Source organism: Zosterops lateralis (assembly GCF_965231275.1).
Source record: "Zosterops lateralis genome assembly, chromosome: 12".
NCBI classification, from domain to species: Eukaryota; Metazoa; Chordata; class Aves; order Passeriformes; family Zosteropidae; genus Zosterops; species Zosterops lateralis.
In genome coordinates this window covers 6,476,825-6,498,747 of record NC_139772.1, presented here as the reverse complement: position 1 = coordinate 6,498,747, position 21,923 = coordinate 6,476,825, and the positions used below count along the sequence as shown (strand labels likewise).

Sequence of the window (21,923 nt, the reverse complement as noted above, 5' to 3'; positions counted from 1 at the left end):
TGTTGCAATCTCAGAAGAAATTTTTAAACATCAATTTTAATAAAAAACTTGAGTAAAAGTGTTTAAAACACGGTTTGTCACTAGTCATTTGATATAAAGATTACTTGTTGTGATTCTGTTTATCCAACAGGAGTTCTCTAATCAATCCTTGTGCAGAGGGCACAAAGTTGTGGAATTGCCTCTCTAGCAAAGATTAACTTAACCCATTCCTGGGATTTGGCTGAAAGACTTGTGCTGCTGGATTTACTTCCCTCAGGTGTGTCTGTCCTGATGGCCTTTCCCTGCTTTCTTCATGTCCTGGCAGGTGGAGCACTATGTGGGAATCTGGTAAAGTGACAATAAAACCCCTGCAGTGACAGGTGGCTTGAGGCCACCTGTGAACAAAGAAATAATCCTGGATGAAGCACATTGAGCTTTTGGGTGAAAAAGCAAAGTGTCAGTAATTATTAGGCTATTTAATGAAATGGTATTTAGTAGTTATTACAATAAGTTTCTATTATTGGTGGAGGCTACTCCACCTGCCTGGGGAACTGGGCCCTGCCTGGGGCAGGATTTAGGCTCCCAGTGACCAACCTGGAGAAAGGCAAGTTGCTCTTCAGGCAAATTGTCACAGACCTGCCACAGGATTGCCACAGGATTTAAATAATGGTAAGATCAGTAGGAATGGCTGAAAATGCTCTGAAGGAAAAAAAAAAAAAATCCAGCAAGAAATATTGATTTGATGCAGTTTGTGTATTCTTCAGGACTGTGTGAATTTTACTGGAATTTCCTGATGGAAACCTTGCAGAGGTGGGTTTTCCCAGCAGGGAGCCAGTAGCTGGCAGGGTCCAACCTCCACCAGAGATTTTTCTGATGGGACAGAGAGGCAGCCAGGGAGCTAGACTCTAGATCAGTGCTGGTCTGGTTTAGTTATTCAAAAAGGGAATGTTCTCTAATATTTTGTTCCATAGAAATTTTCATGTATCCAGCTAACACATTATGGTATAGAATGAAACCATTAAAAATAAAAAGGAATTTTTCTGCACATCTTAAAACACACGTCCCAGGCCATCACAGGGTTTAAATAAAGCTATGACTGAACAAAATGGTGACTTTTAATGGAATTTCTGGTGGGGGAAAGGGCAAATATTTTATAAATGCACCTCACATTTATTAAAATACAGCTCCCTCACATTACTTACTGCAAAAACCAAGTTCTCCTTGTGAATTATACTCACTCTAATGACTTTACTGATGACTTTTTGACTCTTCTATTTTTTAATTGAGACACTTGCCTGAGAAACAGCTGATCCATGGAAACGTTTTCTTATTGCGATACTGTTCTCTAAATCAATAGGAGTGGGTTTGCTGTTTTTTTTTTTTTTTTTTTTTTTGGGTTTTTTTTTGGTTTTGTTTTTTTTTTTTTTTTTTTTTGTTGTTGTTGTTGTTGTTGTTGTTGTTGTTGTTGTAGTTTGTTGGTTTTTTTGGGTTTTTTTTTTGTTTGGTTGGTTTTTTGGTTTTTTTTTTTGTATTTTTTTGTTTTTGTTTTTGTTTTGTTTTTTTTTTTTTTTTTTTTTTTTTTTTGGTAGGTTTTTGGTTTTTTGTTTGTTTGGGTTTTTTTGGCTTTTTTTGGCTTTTTTTTTTTTTTGTTATGTTTTGTTTTGTTTTGTTTGTTTTGCTGTGGGTTTTTTTTTGTTTTTCCCCTTAATGTATTTTAACAAGTACCAACCGCAGTGACTCGGGAAGGCTGACCGAGCGATGCGCAGCCCTGGATGAGGATGGGGATGCCGCAAACAGCGGCGGGATCACTGCCCCGCGCTCAGGCGCCTCGCAGGTACCTCCAGGGGTTCGGATCGGAGCGGGACGGGCAGAGAACGAGCCCTGGCACTCGGCGGGTCCCCGGGGCGGCGCCGGGCGGGGCCTGGCGCGGGGGGCGGTGCGGGGCGCGCATCCCTCGGCTCCAGCGGCTCCAGCGGCTCCAGCGAGAGGCGGCTGGGCTGGGGCTGGGGCTGGGCTGGGGCTGGGGCTGGGGCTGAGCTGGGGCTGGGGCTGGGCTGGGGCTGGGCTGGGGCTGGGGCTGAGCTGGGGCTGCCGCCGCCTCCGGCGCGCAGGGGCAGAGCCCGCGACGGGCGCACGGCGGGCGCTGCCCGGGCGCAGGAGGGGAGGGAGGGGAGGGAGGGGAGGGCAGGCTCGTCCCCGCCGCCGCCGCCGCCTCGCTGGACGTCGCGGAGCGCTCCCTGGGATGGGGCTCGGAGAGGCGCCCTCGCTCCCGGGCTGCGGGAGCCCCCAGGCAGCGCAGGGCAGGTGAATCCCGCCCGCCGGGAGAGAAGGAGCGGGACGCGATTTATTTGCTGCATTCCCACAAGCGTCGCTTCCACCCGCCAGCGAGTTTGAGCAGCCGGCTGTGGATTTTATATTTTGGTTCTCCGCAAAGCGAGGCCAGCCGGGAGGCTTTGGCTGTTTCGGGAAGGAGCCCTGCCCCGGCCCCGCCGTGTGCGATGGATTGAGGCGCGCCCGGCTGCGCCCCCAGCCCGCTCCCCGCCCGCAGCCCACATAGATGCGATGGAAAGTCGGGGGCTGTTCTGCACCCTTTGTTACCTGATGTTCAACGCTCCTCTGCTGTTCATCGTCACCGGTGAGTAGGAAAAACTTCGGTTTCTCCCCGCGGCGATGGGCACGCACAGTTTGCCGCCGGGGGAGGCTGCGGGGCCGTCGGGGCTGCGGGGCCGCCCGTCCTCAGGCAGGCCCGGCCTCCCCGGCGCGTTGGCAGCGCGGGGCTGGGGGCAGGGAGCCGCCCGGCCGGGCTGTGACAGAACAAGGTGGCACTGTTGGGCCGCAGCTGCCGGAGCGGGGCAGCCCGCGACAGTGCCCCCGCCGCTGGCGGGAGGGACAGCGGGACACCGGTGGCCCTGGGTCAAGCCGAGAGGGTTCTTAGAAGGATCAGGGGGTTTTAAAGTCCTCTTCAAAGTTTGCACTGAAGGCGCGGTTGCAGGGGGATGGGGACCTGCCCCGGGTTGTGCAGTCCTGGATGCTCTGCTTACCTTGTGGTCCCCGGGCTCCAGGAAACCTGTGCTACCTGCTGAGCTGAAGCAGTTCACGTTAGATTGAAAAGCACTGATCTTGTCTTTTAATCTCTCTCGTTAACCAGCCCTTGTAACTCTATCTTCCCCTCCCAGCTACCTTTACTGAAGTTCCCAAAGATGTGACTGTTAGGGAGGGAGATGATATTGAGATGCCTTGTGCTTTCCGAGCCAGCGGATCCACCTCTTACTCCTTGGAAATCCAGTGGTGGTACCTTAAAGAACCAGCCAGAGAACTTGCACACGAATTAGCCATCAGTGTCCCCGGCAGCAGGAGCAAGGTAATACACTGCAATGGAGATACATCTCTTCATCAAATGCAACATGCTTAGGCAGGGATCAGAATAAACTCAACATTCCCAGAGTGCTTCCTCTGCCCAGTGCTGGCCACCAGTAGAAAGCATCAGTGTGCCCAGGCCCTCTGAGGAATGCAGGAGTACAGGGCATGCACCATGAGGGACTTTGTGTCAGGCAGGGCTCCTTCCCTACAGTGCTTTAAGGACTGTAAACAGAGAATGATAAATGTTCCACTGCAAAATCAGCAATGACGTCCCAGGAAAAGCTGTAGTATGAAGTGTGGACAAGCAAAAACCAGTGCTTCTGGTGTGGACTGAGCTAGGACTCACTGTAAAGGTGGGAGAGCCTCTGCTCACTGCTAGTGCAGAGAAAGGCACGAGGGATACACCTCTCTGTAGGTACATTAACGTGCTATCAGTCTGCATCTACAAACACAGTTACTTGTACACATCCACACTTGTGTCCATATCTGAAGCTCAGCAACATTTTCCCAGTCAGATGCAGCAATTAAAATGCATGAAGCAGAGTTAAATCTCGCGTGCCTTTTCCCCTCCCCCTAGGAAGCTGCTTGGTGTGAGGTTAGGCTTCAGTCTGAATTTTTCAGCTGCATTTCCCCAGCATTTCCCCAGTTCATTCCACAACCCCCACCTCCCTCCCACCAGAGCAAAGACAACTTGCAGATGCCAAACAGTGGGGTAAAGCAGGACTTTGAGGCTGTGTTGCCCTGCTGTGCAGGACATGCCATCCTCTCCATCCCCTGTCCTCTGCTCCAGCAGGGTGGCCCGCGGCAGGCTCTGTGCCTGTGCCAGCTCCCGTCTCTGTGGCACGCTTGTTTTCCTGCAGAGCTCACATAGAGATGCAAAGCATATAGACACTGAGCTAATGCGATGCCGCCTAGCTGGGGAAAGTGTAAGTCAGTTGTCAGGCTGGGAAATAAATCGCTTGGATTTAAATGTCTTCTTTAACCTTATATAAAAACTGTGAGCTGCTTTTACAATAAATGATGACAGAGCAAGCCTGGAGAATGATGACCGTCTCCCCGAGAGGCGTATCAGTGAGGTCTGAGGCATCACTTAGGTTTACAGTGGTTGGCTGGAGACAGGAACATAACCAAATATGAAACCTGCTGTGTGATACCTGCTCCCAGGGTGTCTCAGGACTGAAGCTCTGCCCTGAGCCATGCAGGATCCAGCTTGCCCAAGCCCTTCCCTGCTGCGCTGCTGGTGAAGCGTCTTCCCCAGTGTTTGTCAGTGACTGTGAGCAGCAGAGCATGCAACAAGCATTTCTTTGGCTGCTCTTTGCACCCTTGGGGAAGGCAGCGCTCCTGTGGGGCAGCATGGGAACTTTACCAAAACAGTCCCCCCGGGCTAAGCACCGTTTTGCTGCCTTCCCCATCACCTGGGGAACTGCCCTGAGCCACACAGGCTGTGTGAATGGCAGGCGGAGAAAGTTGTATCTACCCAAGTTCTGTCCTTCCACTAGGGTGGGAAAATGAGCATCCTGTTGATACAGCACTGAGTCTAATTGCCCTTTTTTCTCCTGTTCTTTTAGGTAGCAAATAAGGATGCAACCAAAATCAGCGTAAGTGCAGCTCGAGATTGGTGCACAGCCATCCTCCCACGCACGTGGGGTTACTGCATGCCCCCCTCATTTCCTGACACACGAATGCAGCTGCTCTCAGTGGCAGCCGCGCTCCTGCAGCACGGCGGGAGCGTGGCACGTTTCCTCTCCTCACTGTGCCGTGGCTCAAGACGTTGTTACCATCTGTTGCTGGTTTTGCAGTCACGTCTCATTCCTTGCAAATCCAAAGGAGGTGACGCTTGCCTTACAGCCCTTCCTTAGCCACGTTGGAAAAGGACTGTGGGCCAGATCAGAAGAGAATCTTGCTTTTTTTTTTTTTTTTTTTTTTTTTTTTTTTTTTTTTTTTTTTTTTTCCCCAAGCCTTGTGCAACCCCCAGTCGCCTGAGGCGCCCCTTTTCTCTGGCTGTCCTGCAGGAAACACTCCCCTTTCCCTTGGGTGGCGCTGCCCCTCTCCGCGGTGCTGGGGACACGGGGCAGCTCCTGGGACCCGCAGCGGGGACACTGCGCCCGGGGGGCTGCGCTTTCCCCGGGGGGTTCGGGGCTTTTGGTGAGGGCTGGGGGCTCCCCCAGCCTGGGACTGGCCGGGGGCTGAGAGAACACCCGCGGGGATGGCGGCAGAGCGCTCTGGTGACAGGTGGGAACAGTGGGGACAGGGGCTGGTTCTGGATAGGTGTGGCTGTAGCAGAGAGATGCTGGGCTCGGTGCCCGCTGGTTTGGGGTCACCAGCCCCGGCTCCACGCTCCTGGCAGCGGGGCAGGGGCTGCAGGGCGGGGACGGGTCGCTGCCGTCGCTGAGGCCGTGCCCGCCGTGCGCTCTCTTACAGACCGTCCGCGTCCAGGGCAACGACATCTCGCACCGGCTGCGCCTGTCGGGCGTGCGGCGGCAGGACGAGGGCGTCTACCAGTGCCGCGTGTCGGACTACAGCGACGACGAGACGCAGGAGCACAAGGCTCAGGCGCTGCTGCGCGTCCTGTCCCGCTTCTCCCCGCCCGACGTGCAGGCGGCCGAGGCGGTGTCGCACATCCAGAGCGGGGCGGCCCCGCGTCGCCACGGCCCCGCCGCCCGCCCCACGGCCCCGCCCGGCCCCGCCAAGCGCCCGCCGCCGGCCCCCGCCCCGGGCGGCACCTCTGCCAGCGCCACTGCCACCGCCACCGCCGCCACAGCCTCGACGGCCGCCGCCGCAGCATCCTCGGCCTCGCCGCCGCCCGGGCAGGCCGCCATCCTCCGCCAGCAGCACGGGTCAGGTAGGGCGGGGGCGGGAGGGGAGCCCTGTTCCCGCACTGAGCCCCGGGGTTCCGCTCGATTGGGGTCGGGCGCTGTGACCGCTCTGCCCGTGGGGGGATTGTCGCTGCGGCGCTGAAACTGAGTGATGGTGCCCAAGTGTGTTGGCAAAGTGTGCTTAGGTTGTCCCCAAGGCCGGGATTGGTGCCTTGCCCCAGCCTGGACAGGAGTGAACACAGACACAGAGATGGGTCTGAGTGCGAGGCTGGACCTGCATCCCTTTGGTGGGTGCAGTGGGAGAGCAGTTCAGAGCCCCCTTGCTGCTTTGTGGGTGCAGCCTCGGGTGAATGAAGGAGCATGGATGTCCTGCAGAGAATTTAGATTTGCAGAGGATTCAGATCAATAAGTGGCTTACAGGGCTGGTTGTCCCAGGCAGATGCGAGGCCTGTGCAGAGCAGGATGCAGATTCAGAAGGGAAATGTCAATTGCCATGTAATGAGCTCCACATCTGAATTAATGGCAGGATAAGAATTGGAGATACAATGCTCTATAATGTTTTCCAAATGTAAACATCATGCTAATACTGATTGTCTATCAGTTAATACTGTATTAAGTTATTAATGCCACATTACCATATTGTGGTTTGCCAGAGAAGACAGTTATAAACCTCTATTTGTCCAATGACAGGAATGGCTGGGGCGAAGAATATAGCCTTAAATCTGCATTGCAAAAGTGTTTCAAGCTTCAGAGGTGTGGTGCTGCTCTGGCTGGGCTTCAGCTCCCCTCTCAGCCACTGTGACTTAGCTAATGCTGAACAAATGTCCCTGCCAAGTTATCTGTGGAAGAAGGGAAACAATTTTATGCCACTGACTGTGCAGGGAAGGCCCTGAGCTCTCCTCTCTGCTGAGTCTGTTCTGACGCAGATTCATAATCTTCACACAGGGAAGTTCACACTTCTTCCTGATACCTCTTCACACTTTCTGGCCAAACAGTTGCAGGTTTTGGCTCACAGAAATGGAAATCATTCTTATATGGATCACTGTGACCTGCAGGTGCTTTACAGGTGCTGTGTTTTATCTGGCTCCTACCTTTTCCTGTTTTCTGAATAATTTAGTTTCTTTCTTCTGTAGAAATACATGTGAAAGTTAGATTTTACTCCTTATCATTCCCAAGCTGGTTGTTCATTGGTGTCTGGTGGAAGATAAGGTGACAACTCCTGAGATGTAACTACAGGTGCTTGTGGGCATTTAAAGAAGTTCATTTTGCTTATGCTGAATCTACTGACCCCAAGAAGTTAAACCAGACACCATAATGCTTATGATGTATCTTTTTTTTGTTTGGAAAGATCTGCTTTCCTCCTGGGACCCCAGAGCCAAGAGTTGTTTTCATGTTTCCTCTCCACTCTGTGACTGTGGAGAGAATTCTTGCAGTGTTTTCCCTGCTGTCAGTAGAGGTTGGGTTCAGGACTTGCAGCCCTGTGCACTCTGCCTGCTGAACCCAGAGCTTATGTGGTGCATATGAACTAAAACCAGGACAGTGGGAGTGCAGTGGGCTCAGTTCCACGTCAACAGATGGATGGGAGCGTGTGCCGCCAAGACAGCATGTCACAGATGCCTGTCAGGGCAAGACCTCCTGCCCAGATCAGCTAAACTGCTGTCTGTCCCGATTTTTTACATGTCTGTGGTTTAGGACATGGCACTTCTGCATCCTTTTTAGGCTGCATTAAATTTTGAAAATAAACTGATAGCATTGTGGCCAGCAGTGCAGGTAATGGAATGGTTTAAATCAGTGAAAAAGGTAGCAGAATACAGAAGAACAGCTAGTGGGAGTCTCCAGGTGGAGACTGATGCTGAGGGCTACAAAACTGGCTAAGCCAACATTTGGTGCCGTGGGCTCCCTGCTGGGCACACTGGTCTCTGTGAACAGTGCCACTCTGTGGCAGCTCCTGTGCTGGAGAGAGCCCAGTCAGACTGTTCCTGTTCCTCTACTGACTTCATACGGTGTAAACCAGCACCTGCTTTTGTCCCCATAAAAGAGAGGTAATTAATTGAGTACTTTGGTATGGTCCTCTTGTAGGAATAATACCTTTTTACTCTTCTTGAATCACAACCTCCCTGAATAACAGGCTTCTCCCTGGCTTGTTGTAATTTCTGTACCTATGATAGTTTGGAGCTGCCTGTAATTACAAATCAATAGAACATCAATCACAGCATGGCTTAGGAGATTTGCAGCTGAGGGACCTGACCTTCAAAAATTCATGATTGAGGTGCCTTCTGGACCAGAACTGAGTCTTGTAACTACAAGATGTCTTTTTGGTTGCTTCTGTGAAGCAGATTGCTGCTGTCCCAGTCCTCCCCTCCTGGGTATTTTAGAAAGACTGTCTGGGCCAGGGATTTGGTCTGAAGCAGAGACACAGCTTGGTGTAGAGGCAAGAAGTCTTCCCTAGACATGAATAGAGACCTGGATAAAATACTAACATGGCAGTCAGTGTGATGAGGGCTTGCAGGAGTATCACCAGCTTTTGTGAGGAAGGGGAAGATGGAGTCTCCTGTGCTGCCACTCAGGCTGGATAAGCACTAAACTTTTTTCAAGAAAAAGTTTTTTTTAAAAATGGCATCTTAGACCTTCTGAGTTTCCCATTTGTATGTTGGTGTTTTTTAGAGCTACATTAGGTACAGTAATTAGTGTTGTCCATAAAGAATGCAGTTGCTTTATAGGAAATGGGAGTTTTTCCCTTTTGTTTACTTCTGGGGACTAGAAGCTCTGTTTTAAGTCCACCCCCCCGAGGCAGTGTCATAACTGGTTTTCCACACAGTAGAGCCAACAAATCCAACTAAATCTTTGTTCCTGTGGTGTTGAAGGCTGCAGGACCTAACCCTGTGTTGCTGTATGAGTTATATCTGCATAGCAGCATAGCACATACACTTCATTATCCTGTTTGGAGCTCTGTAACATGTACAGATAAGTACTTGCACCAAATCTGTGTGTAATAATTGAATAGTCTAATACACTGAAAGTATTTAGCATTCTAAGTCTTTTCATTGCACACAGGGATATTTCCTCTGTATAAAAGCAGAAATGTGGTCAAACAATGGATTTGCTATCAGAAGCACCCTCATTTAAGACACTGGAGAGCTCTGCCTAAGAGCTGATGGCCTGGCACTAGCTGCAGTGTCCTGCATGAGTTGACCTCTAAACCTGTCTTCCTTGCAATAGAAATCTTCCCAATATTTTCAGTGAAGTAAGAGAGGGCCTCAAGTATTTGGTTTGCAATAAGTATGATTGTAGATGAAATGCTGCATTGGGATGTGCCTGCAGGGCTCTTGTTGACTTCAACTGCTGCCCCAGTCATGCACCATGGAAAAGTGGGATTCTTTACATCTTCTAAGTGAACTGGTAAACATGAATTTATTAGGATAAATGTGTCTGTTACTGAGATTATCTAAAGAGCAGAGAGTCTCATCTGACAAACCGGGTATAAATAGAAAATCCATTGTTTTGGACATCATCAGAAATGGTATTTGGCTGAAGTTTGTGATCAGCATTATGGTATATAATGAAATAGATCCAGTATAACTGAAAAATTGACCAATATGCCACAAATACTGGCTACTTAAACAGAATTTCATCTGTGATGTTTAAACAACCATATAAAAACTTGGTGCTGTGGTCTCATGAGTCAGAAAGGTTACTGCTTGTCTGCAGCAAGGTGAACTGAAGTGGAAACCTAGAAAATGGGATTTGAGCTGTGAGGACACAAAGATCTGCTGGCAAGACCATTTTTAACACTATCAGAGAAGCAGTCGTCCATGTGGTTCTAAACGAAATAATATTGAGCTTTCAGTTGAAATGCTTGTACACAAATGGAATCTTGCACTGTAGGAAAAGATTGGGGTGAGCAAGTGAAAGTGTGCAGAGTTGTTACTGTTTGGAAATGCTCCTGGTTTTTACTGGGGAGAGGAGGGGGGATGCAGGAGCATAATGGGTGGAACACACAGTATCTCTGTCTCAGGAGGTTTGTAGTCCAAATGTTTGAGACAGATAAATGACACAAGAACAATAACTGAATTTGTTGAGTCGTGTGACAGCTGTGAAATTAAATATGAAAACTTAATTTCAGATGTTCTAAATTTAAGTCCAGCGCCTTAGTCGTGAGACTAACTTTATCATCTGATGGTGGAGTAATAAACAAGGATTTTCATCCTAACCTCCTGGGAGGGAAATTGACTGTATTATATCCTACCAAATGGCCTCCAAAATGACTGCCTGTGTATTGGCTTGGGGGCAATTTTTAGTTTAACTTCTGAGCAGAATGTAGATCAGACATTGCAGCTTCCAAATTCCCTTTTATTTGTTTGATCTCTAGCCTCAAAGCTCAGAAGTGAAAGCTTTAAATAAAATAAACAAAGATGGGAGTGCGAAACAAGAAGCTCTAGGAGGAGCACAGGCTCACAGATGAAGTGGTCATCGCAAGGAAGAACATAAATCCTCACTCCATGCCTGTCCCTCCCCTCCTCAGAGCCTTTTATGTCTGAGGCAGAAGGAGCTGTGCTCCTGGGCTGCTTGGCTGAGATAAAGCAGCAGGTCCCAGTCCTGCAGCCCGTGGTGCTCAGCAGAGCAGGGCACGCACAGCCAGCCCACCTTGAGGACACTCTCAGATCTCTGTTGTGCGCAGGCAGCAAGAGGCCTGTCTGTCTCTGCAGCTTAGAGACAGCAGAGGAGGGAGCACAGGGCTTTATGGAGTGTGCAGAGCTGGGGCTGGTTAGGGGGACTGTCTTTGGAGGGGCTGTGGTTGGTTTGGACTAACTTTGGCTGAGGGTTTGAGTTCAGGGCTCTCCTGGCTTGTCAGAGCTTGAATGACTCTCTGCTAGTTTGAGGCACAGCCCGTGGAGCTCGTTTATGTTTGATAGATGAACATTACATGAAATAGCAGGAAAGGAAAGTCTATGAGGCTGCTCAGCTCAGGCTCCCTGCCTTTCCCACTCAGTAATATCTGGGTCTACTCCACTTCCTCTGTGCTTTTTATGAGACCATGTGTGAGCTCAGTTCTGTTGTTACTTGTAGTTAAATGCAACCTGGGTCACATCACATTTTCCTTTACATTAAATAAAGTAGCAAAACAGAGGCCATAACTGAATTATCAGGCTGACCTCCTAAATGTCACTGGATAATAAACATGCAAAAAGAATTCTCATTAAATACACATCACTAGCACTTTAATATCTAGGCAAATTAGACTGCTTTGGGGACAAGTGAGGTCAAATATCTTCTTTTGTGTCTCTGTAATATGGATTAATTCTCGAACTGGACAAAAGCACTAACTGCTGTACTGTGTCACCTCATTATCTAGGGCAGAAACAAGCTGTGCCTGGGTGTTTTTGTACTGTGGAAATGCAATTTATTTGAATAACCTCCTTTCAGCAGTTCTTGCTTGCTCCCCAGAGGACAGACAAAACTGCACTAACCTATTCTACTCCAGCCTGTTCAGTGCCCTTGAAGAAATCTGAATATTATTGGAATTTCTTTGATATCTTTAGGTCACAGATGAAAAAATCTTCTAAAAATATTACTAAACACAGTGAGAGAGGTATTCCATGTCTTCTCAATGAATGTGGATGCTGTACCTAACACTGGTCTAGATTTCTATATAAATTTGATTCCTTAAGGAGTGAAAATAAGAAATTTATTTGAAGGAAGGCTCACTGCATCCACATGTGTTTTTGCATGAGCAAACAGCATTTGGGGCAGAAATATACATATAGTGCTACTTCTTTATATATTACTTCAATAGATACTTTGCAAATGGAGTCTCAGTTTGCAGAACCAGCTAACTTTGTATCTTTTATGAGAGGCAGTAATTGTTACACACTCCCCACCTCTGCTACACTGGTGCAGCTTTACTGATGTATAAACTAATGCTTGAACTGTGTTGTCGATTTATATAGGTCCCTAACAGTCTAAAACTTGGCAGTCATGGCACAAAGAAATGCCCAGACAGCCTTACTAGTGCTGGTCTTGAGAAGGCTTTTAGTAGTGTGGGCTGTAGTTGGAAAGCAAACACAAAGTCGCCTCTGCCAGGAAATGAATCTCACAGTAGTCCTGTGTAGGTGTTTCTTTTTTACTTAAGAGAGCCTGACAGGACTGTGCTGGCAATAAAAGGATGTTGCTTTGGATTTTGATTTAGCTTTGCTAAAGCAGTAAGGATGCTGTCAGGCTCACTATTGCTGTTTACTATGTGTTTTTTAAAATTAGATAATGGCAGAGCAGTCCCATATGTCAATAATAAACAGTTCAAGTAGGTTTGTATTGGAAAAAATGGGGTTGTCAGCAGAATGGTATTATTTGTCACAACAGCGGCTAACAACCGAGTACTTTATATTGCTAGGCTGTTATCAGCTGGGAGGCAATTTTATTAGCTGGAAAGAGGAGCAGTTTGGCAGAGCAGCAGCCGTGCTCAGCCGAGGGGTCTGTGTGAGCCAGCACGAGGTTGTGCTACAGCAGGAGGAGGGAGCTGTGCTCACAGAGCAAAGGACCCCGAGCATCCCCTGCAGTATCTGTTCTCACCCTGCCCATGGCTGGGAGCAGGGCATCCCTGTGTGTGTGCAGGGACAGGCTGCTGACTTCCAAAGCAGGCAGAGCACAGGGAGGTCTCTCATAGACATGTTTTTCTACAGCTGTTGTTTTGTTCCCGTGCTCCTGGAGGTGCTCAGGAGACACAGGAATGGGTCACCTGAGGACACGGGTTAGTGGCAGAGTGTGGTGGTGCTGAGTTCATGGCTGGACTTGGTGATCTTAGAGCTCTTTTCCAACTTCACCACTTCTGTGATTCAATATGTAAAATTCATCAAACTGACATAATTAGAAATAGTTTACTGCTTTATAATTTTTTTAATTGGTGTGCTGATCTGAGTCTCTCTTATGCCGAGGAGCTGGAGGTTTCACATGTACAGAGGGTATTGAGGAATATCCCATGTCCACAATTTTGTCAAATGACTCCTTGCTGCCTTATTCTGCAAAGCTTGGCCTCCCTTACATCTAGGGCATAGTAAAGTCTTTCGTTAACTAACATCCAGCAAATATCAGTCATTGGAAATGTTTGGAGGGTCTGTGTATTTGTGGGTCAGTCCCTAAATGCTGGTGTTTGTTTACAGCAGAAAGGTGATTCCTTCTTTATGGAAATCACAGGCTCAGCTTTTTTTCAGGCACATGCTCTCAACACAGCCACTTTTATTGTGTCATCATGCATTCTGCTAATGCGCTTAGCTATGTTCTTTGAAGTATGGACAGGATAGGGTTATTTTTCAAAAAAATCCTTAATCTGCACTTGCATCTGCTTGAGTTTAGTAATTCTGATTGGAGTGATAATTACAACTACATTGGCAGCTTACTCCTAATCCTGATCAAGTAAAAAATACTCTAAAAACAGTGAAGTGAGAACCACAGTGTCACCGTCTTTATTTCTGGGTTGCAAATATTTACAACTTGTATCAGTTGCAGAATGTGAAACTTGAGGTTCAGTCCAGTGGGACTCCTTTTATCACTCTTTTAATAAAGTTCCAGCCTGTGGAATTGTGTGACTGTATCTGGCTTGCCTGCTTTTCTTCAATATGACTTTTTAGTCCTCCTACTTATAATGAAAAACTTGAGAATATGCCCCAAACTTGCTTCAAAGCTCAGTAGCTGAAACCAGCTCCCAGTTTTTTTATTGCCTCATGATCTGGGCAGTTTGAGTTGTGCTTTTGCTACTTGTGTGTATGGATATGCTCTGGAATTGCTCACATTGTAGTACAGAAGAAGGAAGTGTAAGACTGGCTGCTTATTTACCACCTGAACTACCGCCTAATGCAGTTACTTATTTTTCTCTGTATTTTAGTTTAGAATTCATTTTCCACCAAATTTCATTACAAGGAATTTTGTATCTCTTGTTACTCAACTTTCAAGGAATGAATTATGGTTCTTGGTTTTGTTAAGTTAATTTTACATCATGGAACTGCAGAAAATTCTGGAAATTAAAATAAATTCATAGTTGCATGGTTTGAGTGCCTTCATAAGGTGTTTGGTGAGGAAAGATCATTTCACCAATACCAAGGCAGAAATCTGTTTATGTGAGGTAATACAAAGTAGACACCAGTGGTAGGTCTGAAAAGAGGAAGGTTACTGGCTTATTTAAATGCAAACCAATAGAAAGTATTTAAACTTTATAATCTATATAGAATGAATTACTCATTTTAACCATTCTGGATGCATTTCTGTTCTCCATTGACACCATCTAGAGCAGTGTTTCTTTTTGGAGTTTGTTATAAAATACTCCTGGTGTTGCCTTGAAGTTACTCTTTAATTCCTCTCAAGTGGCTGTTTGGAGTGATTGAGTGGTTGGTTTGGCTCTCTCCAGTGTAGAAGAGATCCCAAGGGCAGCCCCTCAAGGGCCTGGCTCCCTCAGCTCAGCTTCTGCTCTGCTGGGCTGTCTGTGGGCACTGCCTGCCCTCAGCACAGAGGTGTTCACAGGCACATGGAGTGTTTGAAGAAGCTTTGGTAAGAGTGCTGATTGTTCTATACACTTTTTTGCCAGTCTGTTGGCAATGAAACCACATATTTCTCTGGGAACCTCACAAACAGAAGTATTTCTGTATAAAGGTAGCAGCATTTCTTGCTCCATAGCAGATATGCATTTCCCTACATCCATCGAATCCACTAGTTCAACAACTCCTCTGTGATAGCTGTGGTTAATACAGAAGTGTTGTGCCTTGCAGACCTGCAGCAGCTGTGGAATGGGTCAGATCAATTGTCCATGTAATCCTGTACCTTATGTCTGATGATGTCCTTACAATCCAGGAGAGGAAAGAGCCTCTATAGAGGATAACAGAGCACTTGGCTGGTCTGTGTACCGTGAGCATGTTTGGCAGGGATTGTCAGCACTAGCATTTTAAGGAAAATTTGGCCTTAATGAGTCTCAAGTAAAATGAGCTCTGTTGAGATCAAAATCCACCTCAATAGTTGTAGGTGCCTTAAGAAACAGATTCCCAACTCTTCTACCAATGCCTGTGTCTGTCCTGTCCCACAGGCACTCACACATCGACTTCCAGCAGGGCACTGCAGTGCTTCAGAAAATCAATACTGCAGAAGGACGATTTTTGTTCTCTTAGCTTCTTATCAGAACCAAACTTTTATTTCTGCATCATTTCCTTGAATGACTATGCCTCTCTCTCACCTCCAGTTCGTTTTCTAATCTACAGCCTTCCTCATACCATGTTAAAACACCAAACCACTAAAGCACCAGTCTTCTGTCCTAGGTGAGCTTTTGGAATTGTCACGTCAAGAACAGTCAAAATTAAGGACCAGGCTGCTACAAGAAATTGGCTTTTTCTCAAATATACGTATTTATTTTTCTACCTATTCGGGAAGTTTGCACTGTGCTGCCTTGTATGCAGCTTCTGTAGAGTTATCAAGCCATAAATTCTGCCTCACCTCCTTGTTTTCAGGTGGGTTTAGCCCAGCACATAAATAGATACAGCTGTGGGCAAGTAAAACACTCATTTCAGGACTGCTTAATACTCTAAATGCAAATGTAATCTTATTTGAAATATTAAAACCTGTTAAGTTTCCAAAATTAGGACAGGGGAGGCTTTCAGTTACTCTTGTATCATGGGGTTTTGGCAATTCACCTCTAAATATAGGCCTGAATATTGCAGTGGATATCTTGAGAGAGAAGGTAGAAAAACAGTGACACTCAGGTGTATTTGACCTAAAATGATGACAGTTTTACAAAACTCTGGTCAGTGTCTTCTGGGCAGTAAAATTGCTTTCAGCTTCCTGGAGACTTTGAGGCTCTGGTGTGGATCAGGAAAGTGAAATGTGGACATTATCATGAAGGGTGTGGAGGGCAATGCTGATAGTTTCACCTGGCTGTGAGAGAAGATTTACTCCTGACCTTAAAAACCTTGATGTCATGGATGGAGGAACAAAGCATAATCACAAGCTTCTAGCTGCATCTTTGTGCAGAAATAAAAAACACATGCTGACTTCTGTGAGGCATTTTCTTGAGATGAGTTATGGAAAGCTGTTCCAAAACTCAGTGAATCATAAATAAAAACTGTAGTGGATAGAAAACTAATTTTATCATCGTGCCTTCTAGGCAGGTTCAGTGGCGAGCAGATCCCATGCAGTTGCTCATAAATATGTGGGAAGTCACCAGTGCTGAAATTAGCTACACCAAAAGGCAGCTGAGGAGCTGTTTGTGCTTGTGCCTGGGCAGGATGATCCACAGCCAGCTGAAAGCCAGGAATAAGGAGACACCGTAGCTCAGTGTTTTTTCTGCTGTACCAATACTTCTTTGAACAACACCACCTCCTGTTCCATGCAGTGCTCTAGAGTTGAGCTGGGAGGGTTTGCTAAAGTCAGCACAGGCTCTACATGCAGCTCTGCACACCATCCTGGAGATTTAGCTCTTGGGGAGGAGTGGGAACTTTAAGGCATTGGGTACAAAATAAGAATAAAAAAGCAAAAATGCAATGTGTGGATTGTGCTGGAAGTACTTAAGAGTGGAAGGGTGTAGGCAGTTTATAAGATCCTGTCTCAAACTGTGGAATAGTTCTAATGGGGTGTAGCTTATTATCTCTTTGGTTCAGTAAGTGTATAGTGATTTTAGTAATTTCAATTAAAAACTTCTAAGAAGCTCTTAGATCTGAAGTTGGGTAAATTCCCTTCAATTCATTGCAAGTGCTCCAGATGTATGTCAGTGAGTGAGAATCTGTTTTATCTAGGAGGTTATTGCTTGTAATGATCCTTGACCAGCAACCCATGTAAAACTCCATTTTCTCCATAGATACCACAACATGTATCAAGCCCAGTCTAAAGTTTTTGGACTGAGAGAATAGATCAGTTTATATGGTCAGTTTGATCCCTCACCTCTTGATGAAATGCCAGGTTTGAGGGCTTTAATTGGGCACTGTCCTGTAAGGAAATAGGCCAAGGCTAACAGGTCACTGCATAAAAGGCATTACAGAGAAATGTCTCGTGACACTGCCAACCAGGGCCCCAGCTCCATCATCAATAGGCAGTCACATTTTAGGTGTTATCTCATCTTTCAAGGAAAATAGGCTACTGATGTCTTTCAGCTTTTTATTATATGGGCCACTGCATTTTACCACTGTCTCAGAAAGAGACATCAAAGGACTTTTCAGATTCTTTCTAGTAAGAAAAATAGGTGACTGCTGGAAACTGTGGGTTTTGACCATTGGTTAAATATAGTTTGTAAAAGAATCATCTCTTTTTTTCTGGGTGTCACAAGTCACTTGGTTAATTCATGTTTGTTTTCGATTGAACTGTTTTAAGTCAAACTGTGATTAATTCTGGCATTAAAAAAATATTAAATAGAAAATTGCAGTAAAACACTATTATGTCATAAATTGCAAAGAAGGATGAGTGATGCCAGAGAGCAATTCACCATACACAAAGAGAACAATTTGTTCTTGTTCTGCATGGTGGTAGACTTTCCCTTTTGGCCATGAGCACATAAATATTTTAAAAGCAAAGCTGTAAGTCTGTATAGTGATAAATAAGCTTGCAATAATAGAACATCAAATGAATATTCAAAATATCAGTGAAATGTTTCCTTGCAAGTGCCTGTAGTTTGCAAATAGCTGTGTACTCCTGATTTAGGGTGTCTGGATAAGAACCTCTGTTCTCACACCTGGGTCAATCATGGGTCCAGATCCTCATGCTCAAGCCCACATTTTGTTTAATCTACATCTACAGATGTAGCCATTTATTAACTAAAAGTCAAGACATCCACTACTGCAATAACAGCAAAATTGAGGACACTAAGTTCAGTTTGTGTCTAATCAATGGTTCAGTTTAACTAATCAGGGAGAAAATACTGGAAATTATTTTTCTGGTCTGGTTATATTTAGAGGGAGGTGAATTCTGAAGTTCTGTATATCCAATACTGCCTGAAGTCTTAGAGCAGAACAACACTGAATCAGTATGAAAAAAAGAAGCTTGTAGGTGGTGTTCAGTAAGAATAATTGCTTTCAAATAATTAAAAAAATATGTTTCATTTTACTGCTGAGATTCTGTTAACTGAGTCTGAACTCACATTCTACCATCAGAAGATGGAGAATATAGGTTAAAAACAACAGTAATTTCTACAGAAGGAAAAGACAAAATTCGGACTGTTGAATTCACAGTTTTGCATAGAAATTTAAACTAAAACTGGTACCTAAAGGTAAAACCAACATAGGAATGATTTTGGTAAGTAGGCACACAGGAACTGTGAGGAATTGTGACTAATATTGCTTTTTCTTCAAAGCAGAAACGATCCTAAGCTGGTGTTCCTGGCAGCCCTTTAGTATCATGGTTGTAAGAGCACTTGAGCTTCAAGAGCCCATTTCTCCAGGTTGTTTCTCAGTGTTTCCAGGGGAATTCCCCCTCACAAAAGCACATCTTGCTGTCTGAGTAATTGGCAGCATCTCAGACTCGAGTCCTGTTCATTGAAAGAACAAGTTCAGCCCTAGCAGGGAAAGAATGGGTTCTCAGCACCCTCAGGTTCAATCATAATAAATATCCCACTGCTCTTCTCTGCAGTGCTGGGCAGGTGTGGAATTGGCACAAATTTGGCGCCACTTTGGTGCTGCTGCCAGGCTGCCCCTGGCTCAGGGGACAGTGACAGCCTGTGGGGACTGTCCTGGGCTGGCCTCCTTGCAGCTGTGCCATGTCCCAGAAGAGAAGACTTCCCTGCACACACTTTTAGTGTCTCTTTGCAATGAGTTGCAACCAACTCCTTTAGCTGCTGGAGTTAATTGTGTTTGTTAATGATTTTTCAGCTTTCAGAACAAAAATCCTGTATTCATCTTAATACCTTGCTGTTGCTATGTAGGCAGTCCATAGCACGTGTTTGTGCATGCAGGGATTTAATTAAAACCTTAATAACTAAATAATCACCACACAGTCTGGGCATCTGTGAGATAGCACTGTGGGGACATTTCTCGAGTTCCTCAATTGCACACCACATTGCTATGTCCTGTTTTTGATGCCGGGTAATCGTACTCCAGTGTTGCTGGTGAGGTGGATATAGATTATGAGGCAGCTGGAGGAGCAAGCCCAAGAGCAGTGCTTTGCTCAGGCACTGTTTGAGGCATTTCCTTTGATCATGGCACAGCTGGGAGCCACTCACATGTCCTAGAGACCAAAACTGAAGTATTCACAGTACGGTGCCTGAAGTGAGTTTCCTAAACTGAAGTGCCCTGATTGCTTTTCCAGAGATACTGAACACAGAAAACTTATTTTTTAAAGTTTTCATGCTCTGCAAAGTGTCTCAGTCTGGGTGGCAGTCAGTGTTTCTTTGGGCATTGATTACTCCTGTAGTAGGTGTTCAGCAGGGAGCCTCTCCTCAGGTGCACTTCAGCTGCAGGGCAAATTCCCACATCCCTCACATCTGTCCTGTGCTGGTGACAGCTGCACACATTCAGCAAGGTGTCCCCTGGGGACATTTGGGCCAGGCAACTGCTGTGGGCCAGCCTGGCTTTATCTGCTGGGCTCAGCTGGGCTCAGGGAGCGCCAGGCAGCCGTGTCCTGCCTGCCTGCATCGGGCGCCAGGGCTGCTGCAGGGCACGGGGCTGCTCTGCCTTTGCCTATGCCTTTGCCTTTGCCTTTGCCTTTGCCTTTGCCTCTGCCTTTGCCTTTGCCTCTGCCTCTGCCTTTGCCGGCAGCACAGCAATGGCCATGCAGAGGTGGCAGAACCAGAGCCTCGTGCCTGTGTGTCCCATGTCCAGCCTGTGTGTCCCATGTCATGCCTGTGTGTCCCATGTCATGCCTGTGTATCCCATACCATGCCTGTGTGTCCCACATCCAGCCTGTGTATCCCATGCCATGCTGTGTGTCCCATGTCCAGCCTATGTGTCCCTTGCCATGCCTGTGTGTCCCCTGTCCAGCCTGTGTGTCCCATGTCAGCCCTGCTCTCTTGGCTGAGCGTGGCCCAGAGTCCTCAGCCCCAGAGCTCAGCCCTCCCAGGCCAGGGAGAGGGCTCACACCATGGTGCACACAGCAAATGCCTTTTTGGATCTTTTCAGCACACCTCTCTGGAAAATAAAAAAACTGAGCGAGTGTCTTAGATGGATGTGAGGTTTGGTAGCTGCAGCAGGGACGTGGGCAATGGGCTCAGTGTGTCCTGCCCAGGGAGGGCTGTGTCCTGCCCCAGGACTTAGCTCATCGCTCTCCTCGGCACAGGCTGACAGCAACAGATGTGTTCCACACCTGACCTCTGTTTTTCTATAGCTCCTGAGCACATTCTCAATTTAAAATTCTGCTCTTTCCTATAAAAGGTAAAGAAGATGTCAAGGTCTTGCTGTTCCCATTCCAAATGAAATGGGTTCATGTCCTGTTAATCAAGAAGTACAGACGCAGCATTTGTCATTTCCCTTTAAAGTAATGGGTGGTTGATACCTGTCATTTCTCAAGAAACTATATACCAGATTATGGTGTATTTATAGAAATCTCAATTGCTGGTAACTTGGCTGAAGCCAAGTTTAGGCATACCATTAGTAACACATAATGAAATGACCTAAGTGGTGTCAGATTTGGGAGGGGGAGGAAAAAGCTATTTGAGTTGGATAGCTTGAGGATGCTGTTTTACTATTAAAATTAAGCTTCTGACCCCTGGCACTGAAGTGATAAAAATGAATCTTCCTATATTTCTCTTCTGCATTTAATCTTCTATATTGGAAAAGATAAAAAATCAAATCTCCTTCTCTCCCTTGTCTCTTTCTTTTCTAGGTACAGGACCTATTTATGCTACAGACCCACTCTTATACATGTCCCTGTTAATACTGCATAAGCTTGTACATTTATTAGTAAACCACTGACGGACTGCTCCCTCCACTCCTCCTCAGCCAAACAGAAAGGAACCTATTTAATAAGAAACAAAACCCCTGACAAAGAAATCCCTACCGTTTTAAAGATGGACAGAAAGAGACTGAATGAAGCATGATAAATTCTACATAGGGGGAAAAACATATTTTTGGGGATGCCACAGAAGAGTAAATCACATAGAATAATGCATCTAGTTTCCAGACTCTATGGTGTAAAGCCCTGCTCTGTGCATGGCACTTATGATTCCTCTATTTTAATGTAATATTTTTTCTTTTCTAAACCTTTCCTCTGACTCTTCATTTTGCACGAACTGTTGAGCAGTTATCTTTATGACAATATGTAAAGATGTTGGGTCAAACCCTTCCTAAGAAAGGAAATATTTTTAGTAGATTATTGTGTTTAGGTTTTTTTGGATTTCCTTTTTTCTTTTTTAATTAAATTATTTCTTTTGGAGACATCAAAAAAGGTACATCTTACCATAATTAATATTCACTGTCAATAATATTTATTTTTAAATGAAGATTGGAAACAAGGTAAGACATTTGTTTATAAACTGTATTGTATATTGCTGAATAACAGTTGAATAAAAAGATTTTGAAATAAAGTTTTTACAGATGTGTGTGCCTTTCCCTGTGTCCTGAATGTCCCTGAGAAGCCTTGATGGCTGCATGCCTTCCCTGCCTTGTCACAGCACAGAGACTTGAGGAATGATGCAGCACAAACAAAATATAATTAAAATCAGTTATTTTTCAGACACCCTCACCTGATGCCAAAGCTCACAGCAGAACATGGAGGCAGCCAGGCCCAGGCTGCAGCTGCCTTTTCCTTGCTGCCACCAGTTATCTCTGGGCAGTCAGGGCAAGATCTGGTAGATGGACAGTGTGTGGCATTCAATGTAAA

General features: G+C 46.1%; 1 protein-coding gene across 1 annotated transcript; it reads left to right on the top strand.

Moving 5' to 3' along the window:
• Nucleotides 1–2,538: 2,538 nt before the first annotated feature.
• VSTM2B (V-set and transmembrane domain containing 2B) lies at nucleotides 2,539–21,650 on the top strand. Its single transcript, XM_083870546.1, has 5 exons — nucleotides 2,539–2,614; nucleotides 3,156–3,340; nucleotides 4,908–4,937; nucleotides 5,761–6,181; nucleotides 20,928–21,650. The coding sequence occupies exons 1-5, from the start codon at nucleotides 2,542–2,544 to the stop codon at nucleotides 21,014–21,016; spliced, it is 798 nt and encodes a 265-aa protein (XP_083726672.1). The 5' UTR covers nucleotides 2,539–2,541; the 3' UTR covers nucleotides 21,017–21,650.
• Nucleotides 21,651–21,923: the final 273 nt, after the last annotated feature.

Excerpts from the sequence above, each read along its gene's own strand:
- VSTM2B (XM_083870546.1), top strand. The coding sequence starts at position 2,542 with ATGGAAAGTCGGGGGCTGTTCTGCACCCTTTGTTACCTGATGTTCAAC. Across the intron at positions 3,341-4,907 it reads TCCCCGGCAGCAGGAGCAAG|GTAGCAAATAAGGATGCAAC; the intron begins GTAATACACTGC and ends CTGTTCTTTTAG. Across the intron at positions 6,182-20,927 it reads CCGCCAGCAGCACGGGTCAG|GTACAGGACCTATTTATGCT; the intron begins GTAGGGCGGGGG and ends TTTCTTTTCTAG.